The sequence below is a fragment of the Bubalus kerabau genome, chromosome 2 (genome assembly GCF_029407905.1).
Source record: "Bubalus kerabau isolate K-KA32 ecotype Philippines breed swamp buffalo chromosome 2, PCC_UOA_SB_1v2, whole genome shotgun sequence".
Classification (NCBI taxonomy): Eukaryota; Metazoa; Chordata; class Mammalia; order Artiodactyla; family Bovidae; genus Bubalus; species Bubalus kerabau.
In genome coordinates, this window is record NC_073625.1 from 188,859,479 (window position 1) to 188,883,450 (window position 23,972).

The window sequence follows — 23,972 nt, forward strand, 5'->3', positions numbered from 1 at the left end:
CCTGTAGGTGACGAGGAGTGGCGGGTGGTCTCTGATGCCACTCTGCTTCTGCTGTCCCCCAGGTCAAGGAGATCCTGACGGCCCTGGGCCTTCTGTCTTGTGCCAACACGCGGACCGGCAGCCTCTCGGGCGGCCAGCGGAAGCGACTGGCCATCGCGCTGGAGCTGGTGAACAACCCTCCCGTCATGTTCTTTGATGAGCCCACCAGGTAATCAGGCCTGCCCTCCCCGCCAGCAGAAGGTGCCACCTCTCCGCCCGCCAAGGGGCTCAGGCCAGCCTGCACAGACACAACCAGGGCGCTCTGAATGAGGGGTCTGGTTGGGGCTCACAGATGTCTCACGGTGTCCCTTGACTTGCAGTGGCCTGGACAGCGCCTCCTGCTTCCAGGTTGTCTCCCTGATGAAGGGGTTGGCCCAGGGTGGCCGGTCCATCATCTGCACCATCCACCAACCCAGTGCCAAGCTCTTCGAGCTGTTCGACCAGGTACGTTGGCCCACTGTCATTGGCCTGGGTGAAACCAAATCTAGGTACTCGTGGCTTAGTTCATGAGGGTGTCTTCATTTTTGAGTGGCCTTAGGTGTTATGTTTCTTAAGACGTTGATGCCCTAAGCACTTCAGGTGGCAGGGCCAGAGGAGATAGGAAGAGCTGGCCAGTGTCCTCTCTCTAGGGTTAGTGTCCAGCCACAGGGTCTTGGATGAGTCACTGACATTACTGAGGCTTCATTAATGGCCCCCCTGATGACAGGAGGGGGACACTTGCCATACAGAATTAGATGGCAGGTTGTGATATTTGTACGGTATCATCTCTTTTATAAATCTTATGCTTTTATATCATCCTGAGCAAAAAAATGTCCCAAGGAATGCAGTGTGTATAGCTCCAAAATCTGGCCTAAGCAAGTGGTTAGCATGAGGGGAAGAAAGGCAACAAAGTGAATAATTCCTGGTCATATGATAGCTTCTGTCTTTCCTGATTTATCATTGATTTCCCTTTGAACTTTGAGCCCTTGAGAGGTAACATAAAGCTGTCCTGAGAGAGGAATTGATGGATTGATGGATGAATGGATGGATAGATAGATGGGTGGATGGTTAGATGGATGGGTGGATGTATAGATGGATGGATGGGGTGAATGGATGGGTGGATGGATGGATGAGTGGATATATAGATGGATGGACAGGTGAGTGGATGATGGGGTGAATGAATGGATTGATGGATAGATAGATGAATAGATGGATGAGTGGGTATATAGATGGATGGTTGGGTGAGTGGATGGGTGAGTGGTTAGGTGAATGGATGGATGGATAAGTGGATGGATAGATGGATGGATGGGTGAGTGAGTGGGTGAGTGGATCATTGGATGGATGGATGAAAGTTTCTCTCCCTTTACAGAGTAAGGCAGAGTTGATGTTTTCCTTCTTACTCTTTTTCAGCTTTATGTCCTCAGTCAAGGACAGTGTGTGTACCGAGGGAAAGTCTCAAACCTTGTACCGTATTTGAGGGACTTAGGTCTGAATTGCCCAACCTACCACAACCCGGCCGATTTCGGTGAGTTGAGCCTTGACCAGCCAAAAGAGGGTCTTTTTTATTCCTAGTGGGTTTCCACTCTTACCTTTAGCCTTCAAATCAAGAATTACTTTAATATTCCACAGATAGTTCAAGTGCCGTCCTGAGGCAGAACTTTCAAGACCAAGTCAAAAGAGGTTTTCTTTCCTCCAGATGAAATACATGGGACTAGAAACAAGGGATCTGTTGTTAGGCCAAATATTTCCCAATACTTGACTGTGTGATGCTTTCAGTCTAAAGGAAGTTATTTCTAAAAAGAAATAACCTTTAACAAATTCCCCTTTGCATTGATTAATGCAGATGTTAAAATTCAACTTAAATTTTGACCAAACACAACAAATTTTGACCAAAGCAGTTTTGAACAAGACCCTGGGATCCAGAGCTTCCCTTGTACTTCAGCTGGTAAAGAATCTGCCTGCAATGCAGAAGACCTAGGTTCGATCCCTGGGTTGGGAACATCCCCTAGAGAAGGGAAAGGCTACCCACTCCAGTATTCTGGCCTGGAGAATTCCATGGACTGTATAGTCCATGGGGTCGCAAAGAGTGGGACATGACTGAGTGACTTTCACATCACTTCACTGGGAACCCAGGACTTTCCTAGTAGCTCAGACAGTAAAGCATCCACCTGCAATGCAGGAGACCCAGGTTCAATCTCTGGGTCTGGAAAATCTCCTGCAGAAGGAAATGGCAACCGACTCTAGTATTCTCGCCTGGAAAATTCCGTGGACAGAGAAGCCTGGTGGGCTATAGTCAGTGGGGTCGCACAGAGTCAGACACGACTTAGCCACTAACACCCTGGGAGCCTAGAGCCCAGGTTAATGACAGGAGTCGCTCCTCCTGATCCAGAGGCTGCAGCTTCTGTGCTTTGCAGCTCATGCTTTATGAGCTCCATGCTCAGTGCCCCCAGGGCTCCCGCTTTGGCCTTTCCTCTTGGCCGGAACCTTCCAGGGCACTGACACCAACGTCCCAAGTCACTTCCCCACCAGATCTGCCCATTGTGCAGCCTGCATGTTTGTCTGCAGATGGCAGCCCCTTTGTGTCCAGCGCCTCTGGAACCATCTCCCTGTCCTCCTGTCAGATCCACCACTTCTGCTCCCTGCTGTCCAAGTGCAAGAACTTGAAACCCCCCTTGCTTGCCTTCTTTTTCTTTTGAGCTTCGTAGTCACTAGACCACCAAGTGCTTGTACACCCCGATCCCGTCCCATTCTCCCCCTCGACTATGGTGCATGGGGTCCTGTCCTGGCCATCGTGTCCTGCTTCCCTGGGGCCCCACAAGCTGGGTGGTCTGAAACAAGAGGAAGTCATGTTTCAGACTCCGGAGGCCAGAAGTCCAGGTGTCTGCAGGGCTGGGCTCCCTCCTGAAGCTCTGGGGGAAGGTCCTTCCTGCCTCATCCAGCTTCTGGAGGCTCCAGTGGTCCTTAGCCTGTGACCCATCCCTCCAGTCCCTGCCTCTGTCTTCACGTGGCTTTTTTCTCTGTGTTTCTCTGTGTGTGTCTATATGTCACCTCCTCTTCTAATAAGGACACCAGTCATTTGATTCAGTTGTTGTTCAGTCGCTAAGTCATGTCCGACTCTCTGTGACCCCATGGACTGCAGCACCGCCAGGCTTCCCTGTCCTTTACCATCTCCTGGAGTTTGCTCAGATTCATGTCTACTGAGTTGGTGATGCCATCCAACCATCTCATCCTCTGCCGCCCCCTTCTCCATTTGCCTTCAGTTGGATTCAGGCATCCTAATCATCCTAAATCCAGGATAATTTCATCTCAAGATCCAAAACCAATTACATCTGCAAATAACCTTTTCCAAAGAAGGCCACAGTCTGAGATTCCAGGTGGACATGAGTCTTTTGAGGGGGCACGCTTCAACCCACTCCATTCCTCCTTCTTGGTCTCCTGGTCATCTGCCTTCCTCACTCAGTTGTTTTACTTTCAAGCATCCAGCCCCAGCTGTTCCCCAGACCCCACCTTTCCTACACATCCTCTCCCAAGTTGTGTTCCATGAGATGCTATTGCTGGGAAATGCCTCTCTCTTTCAAGAAGGGTGCTCTGACGAAGCCGGGCCAGAGTGGGGTGAGCGGGAAGGAGATGCGGGCCAAGGGAGAGGAGGAGGAGTCTTAAGCATCCTTGATGGTGGGGATGGTCAGGTTGGCTGCATAGTCATTCAGGAGCAAGAACAGTGGGGGACAGGTGCTGCTGAACAGGGAAGGGCAGTGAGGTCCATGGCCAGCAGAGAGGTGAGGACCTATAGGGAAGCACAGATTGGAGGAGAAGGAACAGGGCACTGGGGAGAGCCCAGGGCGGGGCTCCTCAATATCATGCCTGAGGAGAGGGAGAGACGTGGGGAGAGAGGGGCTGTTTGGAGGGTGGTGGGTGTGAATGACCAGCAGAGCAGGCAGTTCTGGCTGGGTTGGTGTCATTGATCGTGACATTCTGGTGGGGCCAGGCTCTCCAGGTTTGTGATCAGATGCAGAGAGAGTTAGCTGTCCTGGCCTGGGCTCTGGAAACAGCTGGTTTTGTCAGAAAGGGTCCCTGGGGGCATTGCATTAGCAAGAATCTTACTGAGATGAAGGATCAGGTCCTACACCAGGAGGAATGGGGGAGGGTGGAGGGAGAGCACAGGTGGGAGGAGAGGAAGGAGCAGCAGGTGCCAGGGGAGGGTGGACCCCAGAGAGAAAGAGCAAGGTGGGACCTTGGACAGTCTGGGGTACAGAGGAGGCATGATACCAGGGTCAAGCAGGGTCGGTGGAGGTGATGCTCCCTGGGGATCTGAGAGGTGGAGCTTATAGTCCAAAACCTCAGCGCACCCCTCTCAGGACCCCCAGCACTTCTTCTTGGTCCCAAAGAGCTGCCTCAGTGCTCATCACTCACCCTTATCCTGGGAACTGCCTTCCCAACAGGAATCTTGCTTCCTTCTGCCCTCCTCTCAGCTCCAACTCTGATGCATGCATGCCCATGACCAGAACTCAATAAAGGCTAGACAGATGAATAAGTTAATAGATGCAGGAACTCATGACTTCTCGGGCTGTCCAACATCACAATCTGTATTTGCATTTCCAGCCTCCTGATATGATCAACGGCCTTGCTGGGCGTTGAGAAAGGAAACATTGGCCGCTAAATGATTTTTATCACACCATTAGCATCCTCACGCGGCATCTATATAATCAGTTAAAAGATATTCCCAACGGATTACTGACTTTGTTGCAAAGGAAGAGGCCCACATGAGCAATGCTGGGCTGAACCCTCTGTCTCTCTCCTCTGTGCAGTCATGGAAGTCGCGTCCGGCGAGTACGGCGACCAGAACGGCCGCCTGGTGAGAGCGGTCTGGGAGGGCAAGTGTGACTCTGACTGCAGGAGAGAGCCTGGGGGCGATGCCGAGGTGAATCCTTTTATTTGGCACCGGCCCTCTGAAGAGGTAAAGCAGACAAAACGATGGAAGGGGTGGAGAAAGGTAATGCACACCCCCAGCCCCCGGGAGCGCTGCACGCCACCCTGCACACCTGCTGCACGAGCACTTTCCTCGGCTCAGAGGAGGGGGCGTCCGGGGGCCAGGGGGCTCACCCCTCCGCTCCCCTTTGGTGTGTCCCCAGGACTCCACTTCCATGGAAGGCTGTCACAGCTTCTCTGCCAGCTGCCTCACCCAGTTCTGCATCCTCTTCAAAAGGACTTTCCTCAGCATCATGAGGGACTCGGTAAGGCGGTGTGCAGTGGTCTCCGTGGCAACAGAAGCTGAGGGGTCACCTTTGGGTTGGTTCATCTGCTTGTGCTTTCCTTTTTCTGCATCAGTCAGTTTTCTGTGACGCTGCAGTAACAAACACTCCCCGGCTGCCAGTGGTTATGACAGTGGTCCTGTCTGGTTCGTGTGACCTGTGGGCGGCTGTGGGTTGTGGTCCTGCCCCATGTGTCTTCTCGTCTGGGGACCCAGAATGGAGGACCGGCTCCTTTCTAGAAAGTGGCAGGGGAAAGTGTCGGAGAAACCCAATGGCAGCCCTTATAGCTTCCTGCTCCTGGCGGGGTGGCGGGTGGGTGGGTGGAGGAACCTGCCACTGGTGCTCACGTTCCATTGGCCAAGGCTGGCATCAGGGAGGGGATTCCTCCCTCTGGGAAGCCCCACCCAGCAGAGGAAGGAGTTGGTGAAGGATTGGGAATCAGAACAAGATCCAGCCTTTCGAGCGGACAATCTGACAGCCTGTGTAGGGGGTCCCCGAGTGCCCAGGAGCCTCTGGAACCCGGTTTGAAAGATAGAGCCATCCAGGCTGTGCTCTGCAAGGGTGGGTCTGTCCTGTGGCCATTCTTTGTCTGCTTCACCACCGTTCTTGTCACTTGTCCCCTCCTCCGAAGGGACACAGTCCTGGTTTGCTATGTTGAAGGGGATTTAATGCAGGATAGAAGTTCCTTCTGCTTGAACAGCAGTAAAATGCTGCCCTGTGAGTGTGTGTGTGTGTGTGCGTGTATGCACACACACACTCACATGAGCTGGTGTAGGGTCCTGGGCTTGGTATAATGGAAGCTTAAACTAAGGGTAGTGAATGAATGGGCTTCCTGGGTGCGTAAAGAATCCGCCTGCAATGCACAGACCTCAGGAGAAGCGGGTTGACTGCCACCTTCCTGGAGGGAAGGGGCAGAAGCCTTGACTGTCCCCTCTGGGGCCCCTGGTCTCCTTGTCCTCTCACCGCCCACCTCCGAGCTTGCACACCTGAGTGTGGACCTCGTCTGCCCAGGTCCTCACGCACCTGCGGATCACGTCCCACATCGGCATCGGCCTCCTCATTGGCCTGCTCTACCTGGGGATTGGGAACGAAGCCAAGAAGGTCCTGAGCAACTCCGGCTTCCTCTTCTTCTCCATGCTCTTCCTCATGTTCGCAGCCCTCATGCCCACCGTCCTCACATGTGAGTGCCTGGTCCAGCTGGTGCCCACCCCTCCTTCCTTGTCTGCCACTAGGTCGTGGCTTGCTTGGCCACAAACATAGAGTGTCTTATTTTATTTTTTAAAATACTGTTTTCTTTGTTGACAGATGTATATATGATTGTATGTTCTGTTAGATGAGAAAATGCATACCATGTTTAAGCCAAAGGAGTGAATCACTAATGGAAGATGTATAAGCCTGGTGGAAGGCTGAGAGATTTTAAAAGGTTTTCTAATTGGGAAGCCCTCAAATGCTACTGTGTGAGCATTACCTCATTCAGTTAAGATAGCCCTGGTGCAGCCAAATTTGTGAGTGGGTAAAGCTATTCTGGGTTGGAAAGATTCCCTGGAATAGGACATGGCAACCCGCTCCAGTATTGTTGCCTGGAGAATTCCATGGACAGAAGAGTCGGGCGGGCTACAGTCCATGGGGTCGCAAAGAGTTGAATGACTGAAGCGACTTAGCATGCAGCAATGCTGTTCTAGGTGGATTTCTGTGCAATTCTAGGCTGCTTGCAGAGCAGGCTGCCCTTGGCCGCTTCAGGGGGACAGTGTGGAAAACTTGCTTCACCAGGTCTCCCAGCCTAGACAGCTCCTCCAGCAGTGCCTCCTCCTTAAGTTGCCCTGAATTTCCAAGAGCAGTTTCTGAGGACTTGCCCTGGAAAGGCATTGCATTGTCAGTTATTCAGTGAAAACAGGTTCAGCAGGAGATACTTGGACCCATCACTACAGTGATGCCAGCGTACCAGGCAGTTTCTCCAGGCAGGTGAATCATTTCATATCTTTCCATTCAAACTCCAGATATTAATACTTGAAGCACTTGAGGTTCACAGGCAGGCAGCCCAAGCTGGGGCCGCAGAGGGCCTCATGGGAGACCCCTTGTCTGAGCTCTTGGTGTGCTGTAATGTCCGAGTGACCCTTTTCACTTTCCTGCCCCCTAGTTCCTCTGGAGATGAGCGTGTTTCTCCGAGAACACCTGAATTACTGGTACAGCCTGAAGGCCTACTACCTGGCCAAGACCATGGCAGACGTGCCCTTTCAGGTGCGCGAGCACCCTGGCGTGGCGTGAGGGGGCGGGGCTCTCCAGCATCCCTGGGGGGCGGGAAGCGCGGCTTGCAGGTGAGGGTGATGGGCCCTGTGTTTCCAGATCATGTTCCCCGTGGCCTACTGCAGCATCGTGTACTGGATGACGTCCCAGCCGTCTGACGCTGTGCGCTTCGTCCTGTTCGCGGCACTGGGCACCATGACCTCCCTGGTGGCGCAGTCCCTGGGCCTGCTGATTGGAGCTGCATCCACGTCACTGCAGGTACCAGCCAAGGATGTACCATGGGGCGGACCTCGCTTCCCCACCTCCACCCATGTGTCTGGGGCTGCGGGCCCCGTGGGCTCAGTACCCCGCCCCTGAGACCCCTCCTCCTGATTCTGTCCTGACTTCCCAGCCTGGCTTCAGCAGGTTGGTCAGTCGGTCCCTGGGGAAGGGATAGAGGTGTCCTGGCTGCTCAGGATTGGCAGATTGACAGCAGCAGGTGACCTTATGGGTCACGGGGCACACCAGGTGCTATTCTCACCAAGCACCTGTTTGGGGAGGAGCAGGCTGGTCTCTTGCACAAGGACGGGCAGAGTTTGTGCCCAGAGGCCAGCTAGACCTGTGATTGAACATGAGCTCATTGAGTCTAAGCACCCCCACAAGTTAGGTGCAGTCCTCCCATTTCACAGATGGGGGGACTGAGGCCCAGAGAGGCAAGGTGATTTTGTCAGAGTCACGCAGCCAGCTCTGAGGCCAAACTCTCAATTCCTATGTTTTGTTGCCTCTGTGGGATCCACACAGCTGTTCCCCAGACAACCCCATCACACCTCACACTCCCACCTGCCCAAGCCCCTCCACATGCCCCTTCTGGACGTCTGGTGCCACCTACTCCCAGCCTGCCAAACCCACTGTGTGCACAGTTTTTGCACCTCCAGGGCTTCATGTGCTCAGGCCAGTCTGAGCCTTAGGAAACAAAGCCAGAAGCCTGGGGAGTCAGCATGCCACGGCCTTCTGCTGCCCCCTCCCCTGCTGCGTGGCCTCGTGTTCCATGTCCACGGCCTCTGGGCAGCACCCACATCCATGGGTGGGAATGACAGTGGTGTCCATCTCACAGCCGACAGCCGTAGAAAGAGCTGGGCCCACGCTAGCTGCTGTCGGTACCCAGGGAGTCTTACTCCTGATTCTTCCTTGCTGGGACACAGGATGTCAACTCCTCAGGCATGTGCCTCCCGCCCCCACAAGTGCCTTCATGGCCACACCAGGGTCTCTCTATCCCTGCTTTTCAGGGCCTCCATGCTTTTTCAGCCTCCATCCCCTCTGCTGGGTCCAGCTGGCCTCTGGGCAGCAACCCAGCCCCTCCTTGTGCAGGAGACCAGCCTGCTCTTCCCCAAAGGGGTGTGTCTGTGCCATCCTGGCGCTGGATGACCTGGACGACCTCTCCTGACAGCTCTGGCCCTTTCCTGGAAGCATGGGCTGTGGGCTCCGGGCCCCCTTAGGAGGAGCGGGTGGGTAGGAGTAAGGTCCTTCTGTGTCCCCTCCCAGGTGGCGACCTTCGTGGGACCCGTCACGGCCATCCCTGTGCTCCTCTTCTCAGGGTTCTTCGTCAGCTTTGACACGATCCCCACCTACTTGCAGTGGATGTCCTACGTCTCTTACGTCAGGTAGCCTGCAGGGCCCCTTAGGACTCGGGGCCTTTAGGACAAGAGAGGGAAGGGAACTGGGACAGGCAGAGGCTCACGAAAGCCCCTCCTTGGCCGTCAGCTAGATGCCGGCTGGATTCTCAGGTCATGAACCCAGATAGTATCAGTGCCTTTTTTTTCCTAGTTGTGTGTGCCTCCGTGGACAGAGGAGCCTGGTAGGCTGCAGTCCATGGGGTCGCTAAGAGTCGGGCATGACTGAGCGACTTCACTTTGACTTTTCACTTTCATGCATTGGAGAAGGAAATGGCAACCCACTCCAGTGTTCTTGCCTGGAGAATCCCAGGGACAGGGGAGCCTGATGGGCTGCCGTCTCTGGGGTCGCACAGAGTCGGACACGACTGAAGCGACTTAGCAGCAGCAGCAGCAGCACCTTCACCCTCACACACACAGACACACAGATACACACACACACTCATGGATAAAATAAACCCTAGCTACTGGTGCCCTGGAAATGGCAACCCACCCCAGTATTCTTGCCTGGAGAATCCCATGGCCAGAGGAGCATGGCACATTATGGCCCATGGGATCACAAAAAGTTGGACATGACTGAGCAACCAAGCAAGCATGCACTGGTACCCTGGACAAGCCATGGCAGCCCCATATCCTGTGTGCTTTAGAGAGCTGCCTTGAAGAATTTCATTCCTCTCTGGAATAAACACTGCTTATAACAAGGTTCTTGTTGATCAGTCGCTAAGTCATGTCTGACTCTTTGCAACCCCATGAACTGCAGCACACTAGGCTTCCCTGTCCTTCACCATCTCCCAGAGGTAGCTCAAATTCATGTCCACTGAGTCAGTGATGCCATCCAACCATCTCATCCTCTGCCACCCCCTTCTCCTCCTTGCCTTCAATCTTTCCCAGCATCAGGGTCTTTTCCAATGAGTCAGCTCTTCACATCAGGTGGCCAGAGTATTGGAGCTTCAGCTTTAGCATCAGTCCTTAATGAACATTCAGGACTGATTTCCTTTAGGATTGACTGGTTTGATCTCGTTGAAGTCTAAGGGACTCTTAGGAGTCTTCTCCAACACCACAGTACAAGGTTCTGAGTAAGAAATCCAGTGGAGAACAAGACATGTCTCAAATGTCCTCATATTCTTGAAGAAGACTGCTCTGGTGCCTTAGCGCTTCAGCATCAGGTTTCACGCTCTTGACTCACAGGCGCTTTGGCACCTTGGCCCTCAGCAGGCAGGGCCGGTCATTAGAGCTTATGCCCCCAGCCACAGCCATTCCACGTGACACCCAGGGTCCCAAGCTGTGAACAAGCTTGTGTTTTCTAGAATGTCAAATCAGAGCCAGGTATATTATTCCCGAGAGCAAAATCAAAACAAAGCCCTTGTGCAGAGTTTCAGCAATGGTGCACCTTTCAAGACCGAGAAATCAGAGACCCATGTCTTTCTTCTCAGAATTAGCATTTTTGTTCTGATAATGCAGAGCTGGAACAGAATGAAAGGTGGTGCAGAAATGTTTCATTCAAATGCTCTGCAGGCCTTGAAAAGCTCTCAGACCTTTTATTCTATTTAACTGTTAAAAAAAAAAGGTGTGATATCAGAAGTGATCAAAAAAAGTGTTTTTCCATTCGTGTCACCTCTGAACAATACCCACTCTTGGTTAAATTTGGGTTGTTTTTGTGTGTGTGTGTGGAGACTTTGGAGGCAAGGAAATTAGAAGACACTCGGTCAAGCTGTTGAGTGGATTTATGCTAGGAAGCTGCAGAGCGGTTAAGAAGTATTCCAGGAAAAAAGACCTCCAGGGAGGGAGAGAGCCAGGCTGAGGATGCGGTGGGGGGCGGGGGGTGGTCAGTGTACATTCCACAGACATGGGCAGAGGTAGGGATGCGGGGTCCCGAGCCCTCCTCACTCTGGCACTCCCCCCTCAGGTATGGGTTTGAGGGGGTCATCCTCTCCATCTACGGCCTCGACCGGGAGGACCTGCACTGTAACACCAACGAGACGTGCCATTTCCAGAAGTCAGAGGCTATCCTTCGAGAACTGGACGTGGAGAACGCCAAGCTCTACTTGGACTTCATTGTCCTGGGGATTTTCTTCATCTCCCTGCGTCTCATCGCCTACCTCGTGCTGAGATACAAAATCCGGGCCGAGAGGTAAAGTGCTGCAAAGCCAGAGAGAGGAACATTGGACACCGTGGCCATAGGCCACTTCCAGAACCCTTGCGGGCTCAAGGACACAGACCCGCCTGTGGAGCCTGGGGACTACGTCGGGTTGTCAGGCAGCAAACCAGTGCTGGACTTCGCCGCCCCACTGAGTTGGGACTTCTCTCCATTACCCTTTCTAGCTATAACTAGGAAGAAGATGTAGAATGGTCTTTCTTTTTCACATGCAGAAATTTTTAAAATACAACCCCTGAGGCAGAATTTAAAACTGCCACAAAGTGGGTGACAAGAGGCTTCCTCAGCAGAATTCTTCCTTCTGACCAGGGAGCTCTGGTTCTGCACGAGGAATGTGGGCAGTTTCCCGGGGCCCCTGGGCAGTCAGATGTCCAGGGGTGGAAAGGCGAAGCCAAGAGGGACTCCATCCTGTGACTGGTATTTTCATAGTTTCATCTTTCTACAGTTTGTCTCTTTTTCCAACGAGAAGTCGTTTTCCAAGTCAAAAGTCGATCAATTTCATTCATTTCCAGAAGCTGTACCTTTTTAGTACTTGGTGAAGAAAATTATTCAGGGTAAACCTACTTCGTGGAGAGATGTGAGGGGTTTGGCTTGATCGCTGAGCTGGTCTCATTTGCAGACAGAACCTGGGAAAGACACAGGTGCTGGTTGCAGGTTGGAGGAAAACCTTGGAACCAACCATGTGCGCTAAGCCATGCAGGAATTTTTTAAAGTTGTACAGAAAGTTGTAAGGCAAATTCGGCTATCTCTTTCAAAATCTTTTATTTCCCCCGTGCTTCTTATTTTCACTTAAGCAAAATATATTGGGGTTTTTTTTTTTCTCCTAACTTTCTGAGCACCTTAATTTTGCCTAAAAATTCTAGAAGCTCAATCCTGCTGATTTTTTACAAGCATTTTCTCTTCCCTCACTTATCACATCAACTACCTCCACTGAACCTGGGCTCAGAGAAACCCAGGTGTGAACGTGCAGGACCTGCAGGTGTAGCCCATGAAAGATGTACTAACTGCACAGGAGGGAAGATGCTGAGATTTCCTGAGAATCCAAGGCCTTGGTAAAAAACCGGCAAAAGCTTAGTGTGGCCAAGACTCTGGAGCTCCATCAAACTGTGTACTGAGAGCCATGGGAGATGCTGTCTCCCACATCTGGTTTCCATGGCAACTCAGCGGCACCATCATCTTTTCAGTCTTTCCGGATTGGAAACTTCTTTCCAATGATGCGATCACCTAAGCAAAATCCCTCTAGGGCAAGAATCATGGGCACTTCTGTAGGGTTAATGGCCTTTGAATTCCTGGCAGGAGCCTGTGTGCTTGTCAGAATCAGTGTGGCCACAGGGTAGAAGGGGGTTCAGGCCAAAGAAGGTTTCTGAAGGAAACAGAACTATTTTCCCCTTCTAGGATGCCGTGAACCTGGAATCAGGGTCTCCGAGTGAATCTGCTTTTTTGTTGTATGGAAGTTTGATAAAAAAAAAAAAAAAAACCCTTACTGCAATGGCCTGAGATAATATCCGGGCTTCCCAAAGTGGCTCAGTAGTAAATAAACCGCCTGCCAAGCAGGAGATGTGGGTTTGATCCCAGGGTCGGGAAGATACCCTGGAGAAGGAAATGGCAACCCACTCCAGTATTCTTACCTGGAGAATCCCATGGACATAGGAGCCTGGCAGGCTATAGTCCATGAGGTCACAAAGAGTCAACACGACTGAGCAACTAAGCAACAACAAAAGATAATATCCAAGTAACTTGTTGATTTTATTTTCCTAAATGGGTTTAGTTAAGAGGTAGGGAGGGGTGACGTGCTGTCTTTCACACATTGAAATTTAAACCAGGTCCACTTGCCAAGTCTAATTCTTTTAAGTAATTTCTGAATGTAATGACTTGGATCTTCCTTCGTCTGTGATTTCATTTCTTCATTTAGAAGGAAGGAGGAAACTTCGGATGAGTGATGTGCTGCCTTTCTGGTTGTCAGTATAGGTGAGAATGTAAGTCCAGAGAATCTCTGATCCATGGGGTTGAGGAGAAGAAGGGGCTCCACTGTGTTCTAACCCCTGTGGCTCCTCAGAAGCATCAGGGCCTGGCTTTGCTGACCAGCCCATCTTGGGAGCCTTTTGCCTCTGTCTGCAGTACCTCAGACCTCCCTTTCACCTACTCTTACTGAGCATCAGCTTGAGAATTAAATGCTTCCAAAGCTTCGTATGGGTGACATGGGAAGGAAAGACACCAGGTACACATTTTACAAAGATGCTGGAATCTGATTAAGTCACCTTGGGAGAGGGCTCTTCCGGACCAAGAAACAGGACTTAAGCTTTTAGGTAAAAACTCATCCTAGAGATCCACAGAAAGGTCATTTTCCCACCTGAGAAAGGTCAGGGGCAGGCCAGTGCATGAGGTAGAAAGGCCTCCGGTGGGTTCACGGCTGAACATTCCCCCGTGTGCCTAGCATCCATTGTTCCTCACTGGGTGGCCCGGCTGTGTGCCTAACCAGCTCCTCTGCTCGGGCCTCACTCACTAATGTGTGTTGACTCCCCCTCACCACCACCCGCCCCCCCGCATGCTTGGTGCAGCCAGAGCACCGAGGCTGGGGAGGCTCAGTGAGGCCCCGGGCCCGAGGGCCAGGAGAGAGCCAAGTCTGACCCCAAATGCTCTATTACTTTGCTCTGCCCTCTTGCCTCCTGTTCTCAGTGTGTGAATGGACTCGAAAGTGCTTTTCAAGGTGTAAAGTGCGAAACGAGGATAGTTCTGGACTTGCTGTCACCGTGCAGACCATGGGGATGGGGGGCAGCCTGCTCCTCTTTCCTCAGTTGCCTTTTGTAGTGGAGTCCCGAGCTGGCCTGGGGACCCAGCTTCTTACCCCTACCCCGCCCACCCACCCACCCTGTCTCAGTGGAGAGGTGCCTTCCTCTGTCCGTGCCTGGCTGTAGCTTCCTAACGCAGCCTGCCTGTGTGTTGGCTGGGGTCCGAGAGGGTCCAGTGTGTGTGTGCCTACAAGTGTGTGCACACAAGCGCAGGGGCATGCGCCAGCTCGCTCCAGGTGTGTATCTCACAGTATTATCTATGGTGTCTCTGTAAATCTTTACTTGTCTTTTACTCCAAGAAGCAAAGAGAAAATTCCCCAACTTCACACCTGCCGAGCAGATGGTGAAGCATAGTCAGAACCAACTCAGTCTTTCAGCAAATGCCGGCTTGATCAGCGTGTGGCAGAAAGCAAACCCAAACGACCCAGCTGGGCGGAGGGAGGTGCAGTGTGTATGGCCATCAAGTTAGAGGCTCTGAAGAAATAAGACCGCTAATAAAATATTTTATAACTTTTCACTTGTGTTCAGTGTTAAATGCTTCAGACTCAAAATACTGGGCTTGGATCTGACTCGGTAAAGGGGAGGGGTCTTTGTATTTGGAATTACCCTTGCTGACGTCCAGCAGAGGTTCTGGTTCATTCCTCAGTGGTCCCATCTAATGCCTGATTGTAAATAGTCTCCTTTCTCTCAGTAACTTTCGTGTTTCATGTTGAACTGTCTTAAAGTTCTGTTTTTCTCCTCTGTGTTCCAGCCTCCTCACCTATCTCTTCCCCACCCTCTTGTTAATGTGAGCCAGGGCTTTAGAAAGTGCCGACAGCCCAGATTCACAGGGACCAGTGAGCCTCCCTTGCGATGGTCCCAGGGGACAGGGACCGTGGAAGCTGGTGTAGGGTGTTGCTCAGCTCCCTGGTTTCGGTCTGTAAATACACCCAGAGCCACACTTTTCAGGGAAGCGTGTTTAGGGCTCGTTGTCATCATGGGCTTGCCTCTCTCCTTGGGGACACAGAGGATGGAGCCAGGCAAGTCCCAGGATGGGCGGTCCCTGCGTTTCTGCTAAGTGCCCGGAGAGTGTGTGCAGACACTGGAGAGCTCCCTGGAGTAGGGCAGGCTTGAGAGCCTCCCTCTGCTTCCTCTCTGCACCCCCGCTGCCCTGCGGATCCCACCCTTCTTCTCTGCAGCTTCCATTTAAGGTCTGGTCCTTCCGGTCCCTGCACTTGACCTCCTGCCTCAGGGAAATGCCCCGGAGACAATCGCCTTCTGCAAAAACAGGTGTTTCTGATGTCCCTATTGGGGGTCCCCCTGGGACCAGAAATGGGGGAGCCCCACACCCTCCCTGTGGAGTCCACTTTTCCCACCTGCAGGCTCCATGCAGCCTGGGCTGAAAATCCCACTTTCTGGGCAGGAAGTCGGCATGCAGTTGAAGCATTCAGGCATGTCCTTCTGAGGCTCGGCCCAGGTTTTCTGACAGCTGTTACATGTCCTCCCCCATTTCTTCGTCCCATCTTTGAGGAAATGAAGGTTTAGCATTAGCTTCATTTTTGTTATCTCTGAACGCATCAGCGTGGAATCAGTCCTCAAACAGGCATTCACTGTGGCCTATAACAGTGGCCCTGAGGCCAGCCAATGAAGCCAGGTTTCTACAGACGACTCAAGTGAATTCAGGCCAGACTTAGAGCCCCTGACACCTCCCTGTTCTTAAAATAGACCTTTAACATCAGAGGAGAAAGTGCACTGGTTACCACCTTCCAGCCAGCCAAGTGGTCATCACGGGAGGGGCACAGCCTCAGGGCTTTTCCACGATGTAAAGCTGCAGAGAAAGGACAGAAGCACAGAAGTGTGTCCTTGTTTGCTCACAGGCCAGACAGAGCCTGTCAGCTGGGTCTGGGCCCCACTTTGGGAGGGAAGATGGGCTGTGAGTATACAGTGGGAAGGCCAGACCCAACCAGTCTGCTCCCCATTCCCACGGAGACACCCCCAAACCGAGGATAGGGCCACAAGTACGTGTGAATTTCTCCCTGGGGCTCATGGTTTTAACCAGATGTTGGAAACAGCCCGAGCCCAAGCCACACAAGTGGAAAAGAGCAAAGCAGAAAACGGCTACAGTCAGCCGAAGTTCTGTCTCCATGGCCCGCACCCTCTGCTTGGGGTGCCTATAAATATGAGCGAGAACCCTGCACATGCATTTAACTGTGGCCCCGATTTTGTGTACAGTTAAATGGTACTTCCTATGTTCACTGATGCTAGGACATCTGGTCCTGGGGAACTTGGAAGCCATCTGCTGGTACCTCTGCAGGATGGAGGTCATCCCTCACCTGCAGCAGGGCCAAGGTGAGCTGGGGTGGAGATGCTGAGGCATGGCCAGGCGGTGAGGTGTGACAGTCCCTGACCTGCTTGGGGGCAACTTCTCAAGCCCCCCAGGGCGTCTCCTTGAAGGAGTGTTTAGGAAGCCTTGCTTTCATTTCACCTGCCGCAAGGCAGTGGTCCGGTCAGCACAGCCCTGGATCGGCACTGTGGCACTTTCGAGAAAACAGTATTTTCCAAGCAGGTCTTTGCTGGGGCAGAGGAAACAGCGGGCTCACTCATTCCAAGGGGAGAAGTTACCAAACTCACCTGCCCTCCTGGGGATCCCAGAACATGCCCTCTCGAGCTGGGTGGAATGGGTCAGATCTCGAAGAGATAGACTGAGAGTCGTAGGCACCTGGGTCAAGGTTGAGAGCCCTACATTCATGGGTTCCTGGACATCCCAGGCACAACCCGGTCTGAAAGGCACCATGGTTGGTTTCATCGAGAGTATTCCAGTGGCTGTGGTAGATACTTTGTTTTTATATCTCTACTTTTTTTCCCCACAATTCTGGCATCGTGTACCTTAGGGGACACTTTTCTATGACCTTTGGAACACAGGCTGCCCAAGATTCATCACAAATACCTCATTCCAAGTCCTCGGCCAGTGAAAAATGATAGCAAAAGGTTCTATCACCCAAATTGCTAACAATATGAACCACTCTCCCTACACTAGAAGTTTTCTGTTTCTATCATCAAATGCTCCCTGGGGAGGGGGATGACCAGAGATGGGTTTCTTGGTAGAATGTGTATGTTTAAAAAATTAGCACACGTAGCTGACCCCACTCCCCAAGTTTTATTTTCTTTGCAGACAGAGTGGCTTAATACCTGCTCAGAGCTGAATCTGAACTGCTGCCTTTTACTCGATGAATAGCTACTTTACGTTTTTTCCTTTGTTCTTCTTTCCAAAGCAAGAGTCAATGCAAATAACACTTTTAATCATTGTGTAAAGATGTGCATATATCTGTATATCTAACATGTAATTATGTAATCTCTGGTTTTTATAATGCTGTGTGGATAACCTTGCCTTGATATAGCCACGTAGCTTTAGGAAATCCTGGCAGAGGTGTGCACTCTTGTAGATGAGAATGACATCTATACATACGTACATATATATATATATATATTTTTTTTTTTTAAGTTATGGTGGCTCCCTTGGGTACCTGACTCCTTGGCTGTTTCCCTCTGTTGGAACAGGGACCTGAGCAGACCCTAGGGTGTGAGCTTTCTGACTCAATCTTATAGACCCTGGTCCTACTTTGTATATCTCTGTAGAATTATCTCCTTAGATGATTTGTACGTGCATTTTTTGCAGACTTGAGTTTTGTTTTCTGAAATTAGATGCCATTTATGAAAATGTGACATAAATCAAAATAAATCATTGTTATTTTCAGATTTTCCTGTTTCTTGCTTCTCTTTCCTTTTGACAGCAGCAGCTCGCAGACCTGCAGGGAGACTCGGGCCTGGGGCCTGGTGGAGGCTGTGGGGAATTTTGTCCACCTTGCACTGCGCTCTCTCTTAATGAAACAGTTCCTCTGAAGGTGTTATGATGGATGAAGTTGGGAAGGAAAGTGAAAGTGCGGGAGGAGATATGCCAGCCCCACTCGATAGGCAAAGTGGTAACGCAGGGTCAGGTGGCTTTCATACGTGATCTCGTTTCTCAGGCATCCTTGGGGATAGAAAACTATGGCCAACACGTTTCACAGGCCAGGGAACTGAGGTTGAGAGATGAGACAAGTGCCCCAAGACAAATGGTGGAGGTGGAATTCAGACGGTGACAGTCTAGCAGGGGACCAGGGCTCCTGACCCCTGCATCACACTCCCGCCTTCAGAAGAAGGCATTGAGGAGGCTGATAGCAAAGAGTCGGTCCAGTCACAGGAAGCGGCCTGGAGGAGTCTGCCCCCACACCCACACTTCTCCCAGTCTCTGCTAGGAGATGCAGGTTCCAACCCTGGGTTGGGAAGATCCCCTAGAGAAGGAAATGGCAACCCACTCCAATATTCTTGCCTGGGAAATCCCATGGACAGAGGAGCCTGGCGGGCTACAGTCCAATGGGGTCAAAAAGAATTGGACACAGCGACTAAACAACCACAACCAGACGATGGGTGAACATCACCAGGAGTCAGTGTTGCGGGTCTTTACACTGTCAGGGCCCCACAGGGCTCAGCACCGGGGTTCAGGCTGGTCCTGGGTCCAGGTGTCTCTGGGATCCTCACCTGAGAGAGGCCGTGATCGGGGGGACTAGGTTTCCCTTGCAGGTGTGTGTGAGGGGACAGGACACAGGGAGGAGCCCCGCTGAGGCTTGGCGCCCCCACGGTTTCTCCCCGTGCAAGTTTATCTGTCTCTAGACACCGTCCTCTGCTCCAAGCCACCCGCACTTCCCCACCAGCTTCCCCGCCACTGTCCACTCCTTCCAAAAATATCTTCATTAGACATCTCATTCACCAATATTCTACACATGCCTTTAAACAAATAAGATGAAAGTTAGTCATCTCACCCCCAAACCATCCCAAGCACAGCCCCTCAAGGAAACCAGAGCTGCCCACCAGATGGCTGGTGATCACCCTGCCCCTCATGACTCTCAGAATGACTCTCCTCACACTGGCTTCCCACCCCTCACTCCAAATCAGACCAGAAGGTACGTCATTCATGCCATCCTTGGAATGTTCCAGAATCCATGCAGCCATGTCCCTTCTGATCCCCACTGTGGTTGTTTTTACCATAGCATCCATGCTTCAATAAATCTGAAAAGTAGGAAAACAACCTTATACTTATATCCTTACAACCTCCAATCTAAACCACAGAAGCTTTTCTGGAAATTCAAGCAGAAGGAAATGTGCGATGTGAAACAGGTGCACAGAGAAGCTCTCCCCCTGGAGGTGGGGCTGCAGACCCCACGCGTGACCCCCACTCTCATGGTGCATCCAAGGCAGCCCCTCCCAGCACCCACACCCTGCCTCTAGCCCCAGGGCACCGGTGCCAGGACACCTCCCCCAGGCCCCTCCCAAACTGGCCATTCCTCCCCATGCAGTTTTCTTCTAAGGGGCAGCTTGGTTTAGGGATCCACCTGTTGGAAACTTTGTCTGAACTTGGCCGTGGCCTGAGGCTCTGCCCCCCGCCCCAAGTCCTTCCTTCCTTGCTCCACTTGTTGGTGTCAGACCCACAGTGAGACCTGGGACTTCCGGCATCACCCACTCACCTCCCCTGCATGCTTCCCTGGTGAATGCATTGATCACCTGACCCCGCAAAACCCTTCCTCTGTGTGCCTCTGAGTGTTCAAGAATTCTTAGAACAGAGTGATGAATTCCAGTGAATAGTCGACATATTTTGGAACAATACGGAAGGAGTCATTGCCAAATAAGAAATGTCGGGGCAACGCTCTCACAGACCAACCGCACTGACACAAGAGGAGGAGAAAAGCCTGTGAACTTCACAAGTAATATTAATAATAAGCAGGTTTAATGGCACTGTGTATGCTGGGGGTGGAGTAAGCCTGATGTTTGTTTTCCCTTTTCCACCAGCAGCAAGGCAGCGGGTCTGGCTTCTCCTGGGCAAGTCAAACCTCTCATCCCATGGTTTCTGGAAGGTTCCACAAATGTGCATCATTAATCAGTGAGGAAGGTATTTGATATCAGAGTGATCCCTGGATCCAATGGGACCCAATTCATTTTTTGAACCTACTGTGACCACTGGTGGCTTCAAATTTTAGATGTGCACTGGCTGGGAGGTAGGAAGGTTTAATGGGTGGTATAGGCCATTTGGAACCTGGACAGTCAGTGTCAGTTGAGTGCCCGGGGGCGTAAAATCCACCAGTGATGATCAAATTGCACGAAGCCCAGGAAAATGCCAGCACACTTCGAGTTTGAGTCTTAGCAAGGCTGTGTCCTTGAGTGAATTTCTCTCTTGTCTCTTCACTGGTAAAGTAAGGATAAATCTAAGAAAAAAGTGCCCAGTCCACATTGTAGTACCTTTCCTCCCAGAATTTTAAAATTGGTTAGCACTCTCTGTACTTAATTGACATCTAGGGTCCAGAGCCAAGGAAGACCACCCACCCCTGGGAGACCCACACAGAACTCAGGGACTGAGCAGGGCTCAGTGGGATGTTCTCCTGGGTCCTGGCAAGTCAGTAATTAGGATAATTATTCATGTTTTTCAGCATTTCAATGTTTCCTTTTTCTTTTTCTTTCTTTTTTTTTTTTTGGCCTGCACTGTACCCCCTGCAGTGGAAGCTCTGAGCCCTAACCACTGGACCTCCAGGAAATTCCCCATCAGTGTTTCCTTTTTAAACCTAGCCAATTGTTATAGACCTTTCTTTACACAAGCTTGTAAACATATTAACAATTTAATTTATTTGTGCTTAGTTGCTTCAGTGGTGTCTGACTCTTTGGAACCCTATGGACTAGACTGTAAGGCTCTTCTGTCCACAGAATTCTCCAGGCAAGAATACTGGAGGGTTAGCCATGCCCTCCTCCAGGGGATCTTAATCTTCCTGACCCAGGGTTTGAACCCACATCTCTCTCCTCTCCTGCATCAGAAGCCTGGTTGTTTACTGCTAGCGCCATCTGTCAGAAATCTATTGCTGTTTATAAAATGGATTAGATGGGAGGTGCTATGATTCCGCCACAGTGCATCCTCACAGGCTGCCTCCTGGCTGTGGATGCCTGATCAAATTACTAAAGGGCTCTGTGAAAGCTTCCTCTTCTGAAAAATAGAAAACGGGATGGCAGTACCCACCCCCCACACCACATGAGCTTTCAAGGACTTAGCAAATCTCAAGTACCTGATGGGAGTCTGCCGCATGCCAAGTGCTTGATCATCTTATTAGCTTTGATTATCTTTACAGATCCATCTGGGTGTCAGCCAGCGACTTCCGGCTGGCCGCAGCATGAGATGTCCACACCAGGGTGAAGGATAAAGGCGGAACCACCCTGCCACCAACACAGAGCATGCCTGGGAGCCAGACCCCACCAAGCTCCTCCCACCCCAGGTGTCACTGTGAGATGCTGGGCTTCACACAGACCCTCTGAGTGTCTGTCCAGAGGATGAAACGAGGGGCAGCCACACGCTTCGGGCAGACACACAGAACGTGGTGCACACATCTGCACTGTGCACATCAGTGACTTGAGTTTTCTCTATGGCTGAACTTAAAGCTCCCCCTCAGGCATTTTGGGGTGAATTCTGCCCAGTTCCCTGCTGAGTAAGCTGGGGCTTGCTGGGGTCTGGGTTTCCACACTGGGCAGGGTGATGTGGACTTCTGTAAGCCTCCCCCTCTCACCTGGCCTGGCACACATGGAGGCAGGGTCCCAGAGGGACACCCTCCAAGACCCTTATGGAACCTGCAGGTTCAGTGGGGCTACTTCCAGCTCTCTTTGGCAGGACATGCAGCAGCCACCCAGCCACTGCTACTTACTGACCTGGACAGGGAAGCCCCTCTTCTACCCACCGCCCAGAAGCTGCCCCACCCAGCGCCTGGCCTGAGAACTAAGAAGGAGCCCTCTCTACTCTGAGAGCTCAGAGCTGCTGGGGTGGGGAAGTGCCTGCAGACCCTGGAGATCTCCCTCCACTGCTGTGTGACCCTGGGCTCCTGACTAATCTCTCTGTGCCTCTGCTTGTTCGCTTGTAAAAACGGAGATAACGATTGTACTTCACAGGCTGCTGTGGGGGCTGAATGAAGTAAAGTGTGTGAAGCCCCACAGCGCTGCAGCCGTGTGTACTAAAAGAGGCTGAGCCGCCTTTTCAATGTTTATTTTCAGGGAGACGGGGCACTAGATGCTTCCATGAGACCCCCACTTCCTCTGCTCCCCCACCCCCTGGGACTAGAGGACATCTCAGGAAGCGGGAAATGGAGCACCACGGCCAGGGTTAAACTTAACCGCAAGGAAAAGGAGAATGAGAAAAAAATTCCAAGTTTCCTGAGAAGATGAAGTTTTTGCTTAATTGGTGGAAACTGGGGGGTCAGCTCTGCTCAAGATCCCATGCTGTCTGGAGGCGAGGTGGTCAGGTGACCAGGCCTGTTAGTAAATCCCATTTAGAAAGTGAGTGACTTGGAGACAGGCTGAAGCTGGGATTGCAGGAAGCTGCAGTCACTCAGGTCAGCCAGCAGAGGGGGCCATTGGTCACTGTGGTTTGGACCAGGTTGGAAGGATGGGGAACTGGGCTTCCCTGTGTCCTGCTCCATTGCGGTCAGAGGGGTCTGGCCTGATGTCGGTGGTCTTTGAACACACTTATGAGACTACTACTGCCACAGCCCCCGCCCTGTGTGGCTAGGGTGAGGCATGGGATTGAAGTGTGTGCCCTAACTCAGTAATGATATGAAATTATTTAAGAAGTGGCCTGTCCAGGTCCCCACAAGTCTGCAGTTATCTTGGCTTGGAGGACAAGTGAGCCACTGGCTCTGCTTGTGTATTTCATTTTGACTGGAGAGTTACGGTTTCAAAGACGATCTGAGTCTGCCTGGTCAGGCCCCTCTCTGGGGGTCTTGTCCTTCCTGGTGTCACAGACCCTCACAACACACTTGGCTTCCATTATCAGATGTTGACCCTGCACAGAAGGATGTGCCCAGCTTCTCTCTGCCTGACTGGACATCACTGAGGTTGTGAGCTGCCCTGGAGACCCCGATTTCATCACCAGACTCTGAAACTCTTGGAAACGCCTTGGGTGATTCTGATCCACACCTGTTGTTTGAGCCACTTGAAAAGTGTTGGCTTTGGGGAGGGGCTAGTGTTCACGCCAACTGGGACCCCAGATGCCCGACTTGCATGATGACCCCTCTGACCTTTGCAGGAACAACAGAGATGTGTGGGCCCCAGGACAGAAAGGTTAAGGCTCCATCTCCCCATCCTCTCGCCTGTGGCCAGGTCTTCTGGTAGGGACGAAGGTTGCTCCAGCGTCTAACTCTGGCCTGGGGTCTCCCCCAAGTTTCCCAGGAAACACATTCCCCAGGCAGGACCCTGAACAACCAGTCAGCAAATAGAAGCTGCCGTCTGGGGGCTGAGGTGGGGGCAAGGACCCCTCCCCTTGATGGTGTTGGAGGCCTTGACACAGAAGCAGTGGCTCTGAGCTGACCACAGGAGTGCCAGGTGGGCAGTGGCAGCAGTGGCAGTGGGGAGACGGTGACTCCAGTGGGCTCCATCCAGGAGGGCGGGTGCAGGAGCCTTGGCTGCCTCCAAGGTGGGGGAAGGGAACTGCAGCCTGTGATCCCAGCCTTGTCTCCCTCCTTACCCTGCAAGGCTGTACGCTGAGTGCCCTGTCCTCTTGGGGGTGGGGGATGAGTAGGGACCTATGGGGGAGATGCTGTTGGGAATCTGTGGACAAATTGAGTGGGGGGAGTGGTTGGTGCCAGGAAGAGATGCTGACTCAGGACCATCGGGGATGATGGATGATGGGACAGAGTCCTTTTCTTGGGGTGGAGGGTGTGAGAGGGCTGGAGACCATGTGGGGGCTCCCACGTGGGGAATCACGTGCCACGTCAGGGCAGCTCTTGGTCCTCCAACCAGACCTCACTCGACACATCTCAGTGTAACAGGC

General features: G+C 52.1%; 1 protein-coding gene across 4 annotated transcripts in view; it reads left to right on the forward strand.

Annotated features, from left to right (window-relative positions):
- Window positions 1–17,754, forward strand: part of ABCG1 (ATP binding cassette subfamily G member 1) — a 69,042-nt gene extending 51,288 nt beyond the window's left edge. For 2 of the 4 annotated variants that reach the window (XM_055569740.1, XM_055569738.1), the window contains exons 6-15: window positions 63–208; window positions 360–483; window positions 1,429–1,543; window positions 4,824–5,008; window positions 5,148–5,249; window positions 6,279–6,447; window positions 7,405–7,505; window positions 7,611–7,769; window positions 9,033–9,151; window positions 11,067–17,754. In XM_055569740.1, the coding sequence (XP_055425715.1) occupies window positions 63–208; window positions 360–483; window positions 1,429–1,543; window positions 4,824–5,008; window positions 5,148–5,249; window positions 6,279–6,447; window positions 7,405–7,505; window positions 7,611–7,769; window positions 9,033–9,151; window positions 11,067–11,295 (1,449 nt within the window). In that variant the 3' untranslated portion in view covers window positions 11,296–17,754. The remainder of the gene's footprint in view (window positions 1–62; window positions 209–359; window positions 484–1,428; window positions 1,544–4,823; window positions 5,009–5,147; window positions 5,250–6,278; window positions 6,448–7,404; window positions 7,506–7,610; window positions 7,770–9,032; window positions 9,152–11,066) is intronic. The other 2 variants (XM_055569741.1, XM_055569739.1) reach the window with 1 other exon arrangement.
- The last annotated feature ends 6,218 nt before the right edge of the window (window positions 17,755–23,972 follow it).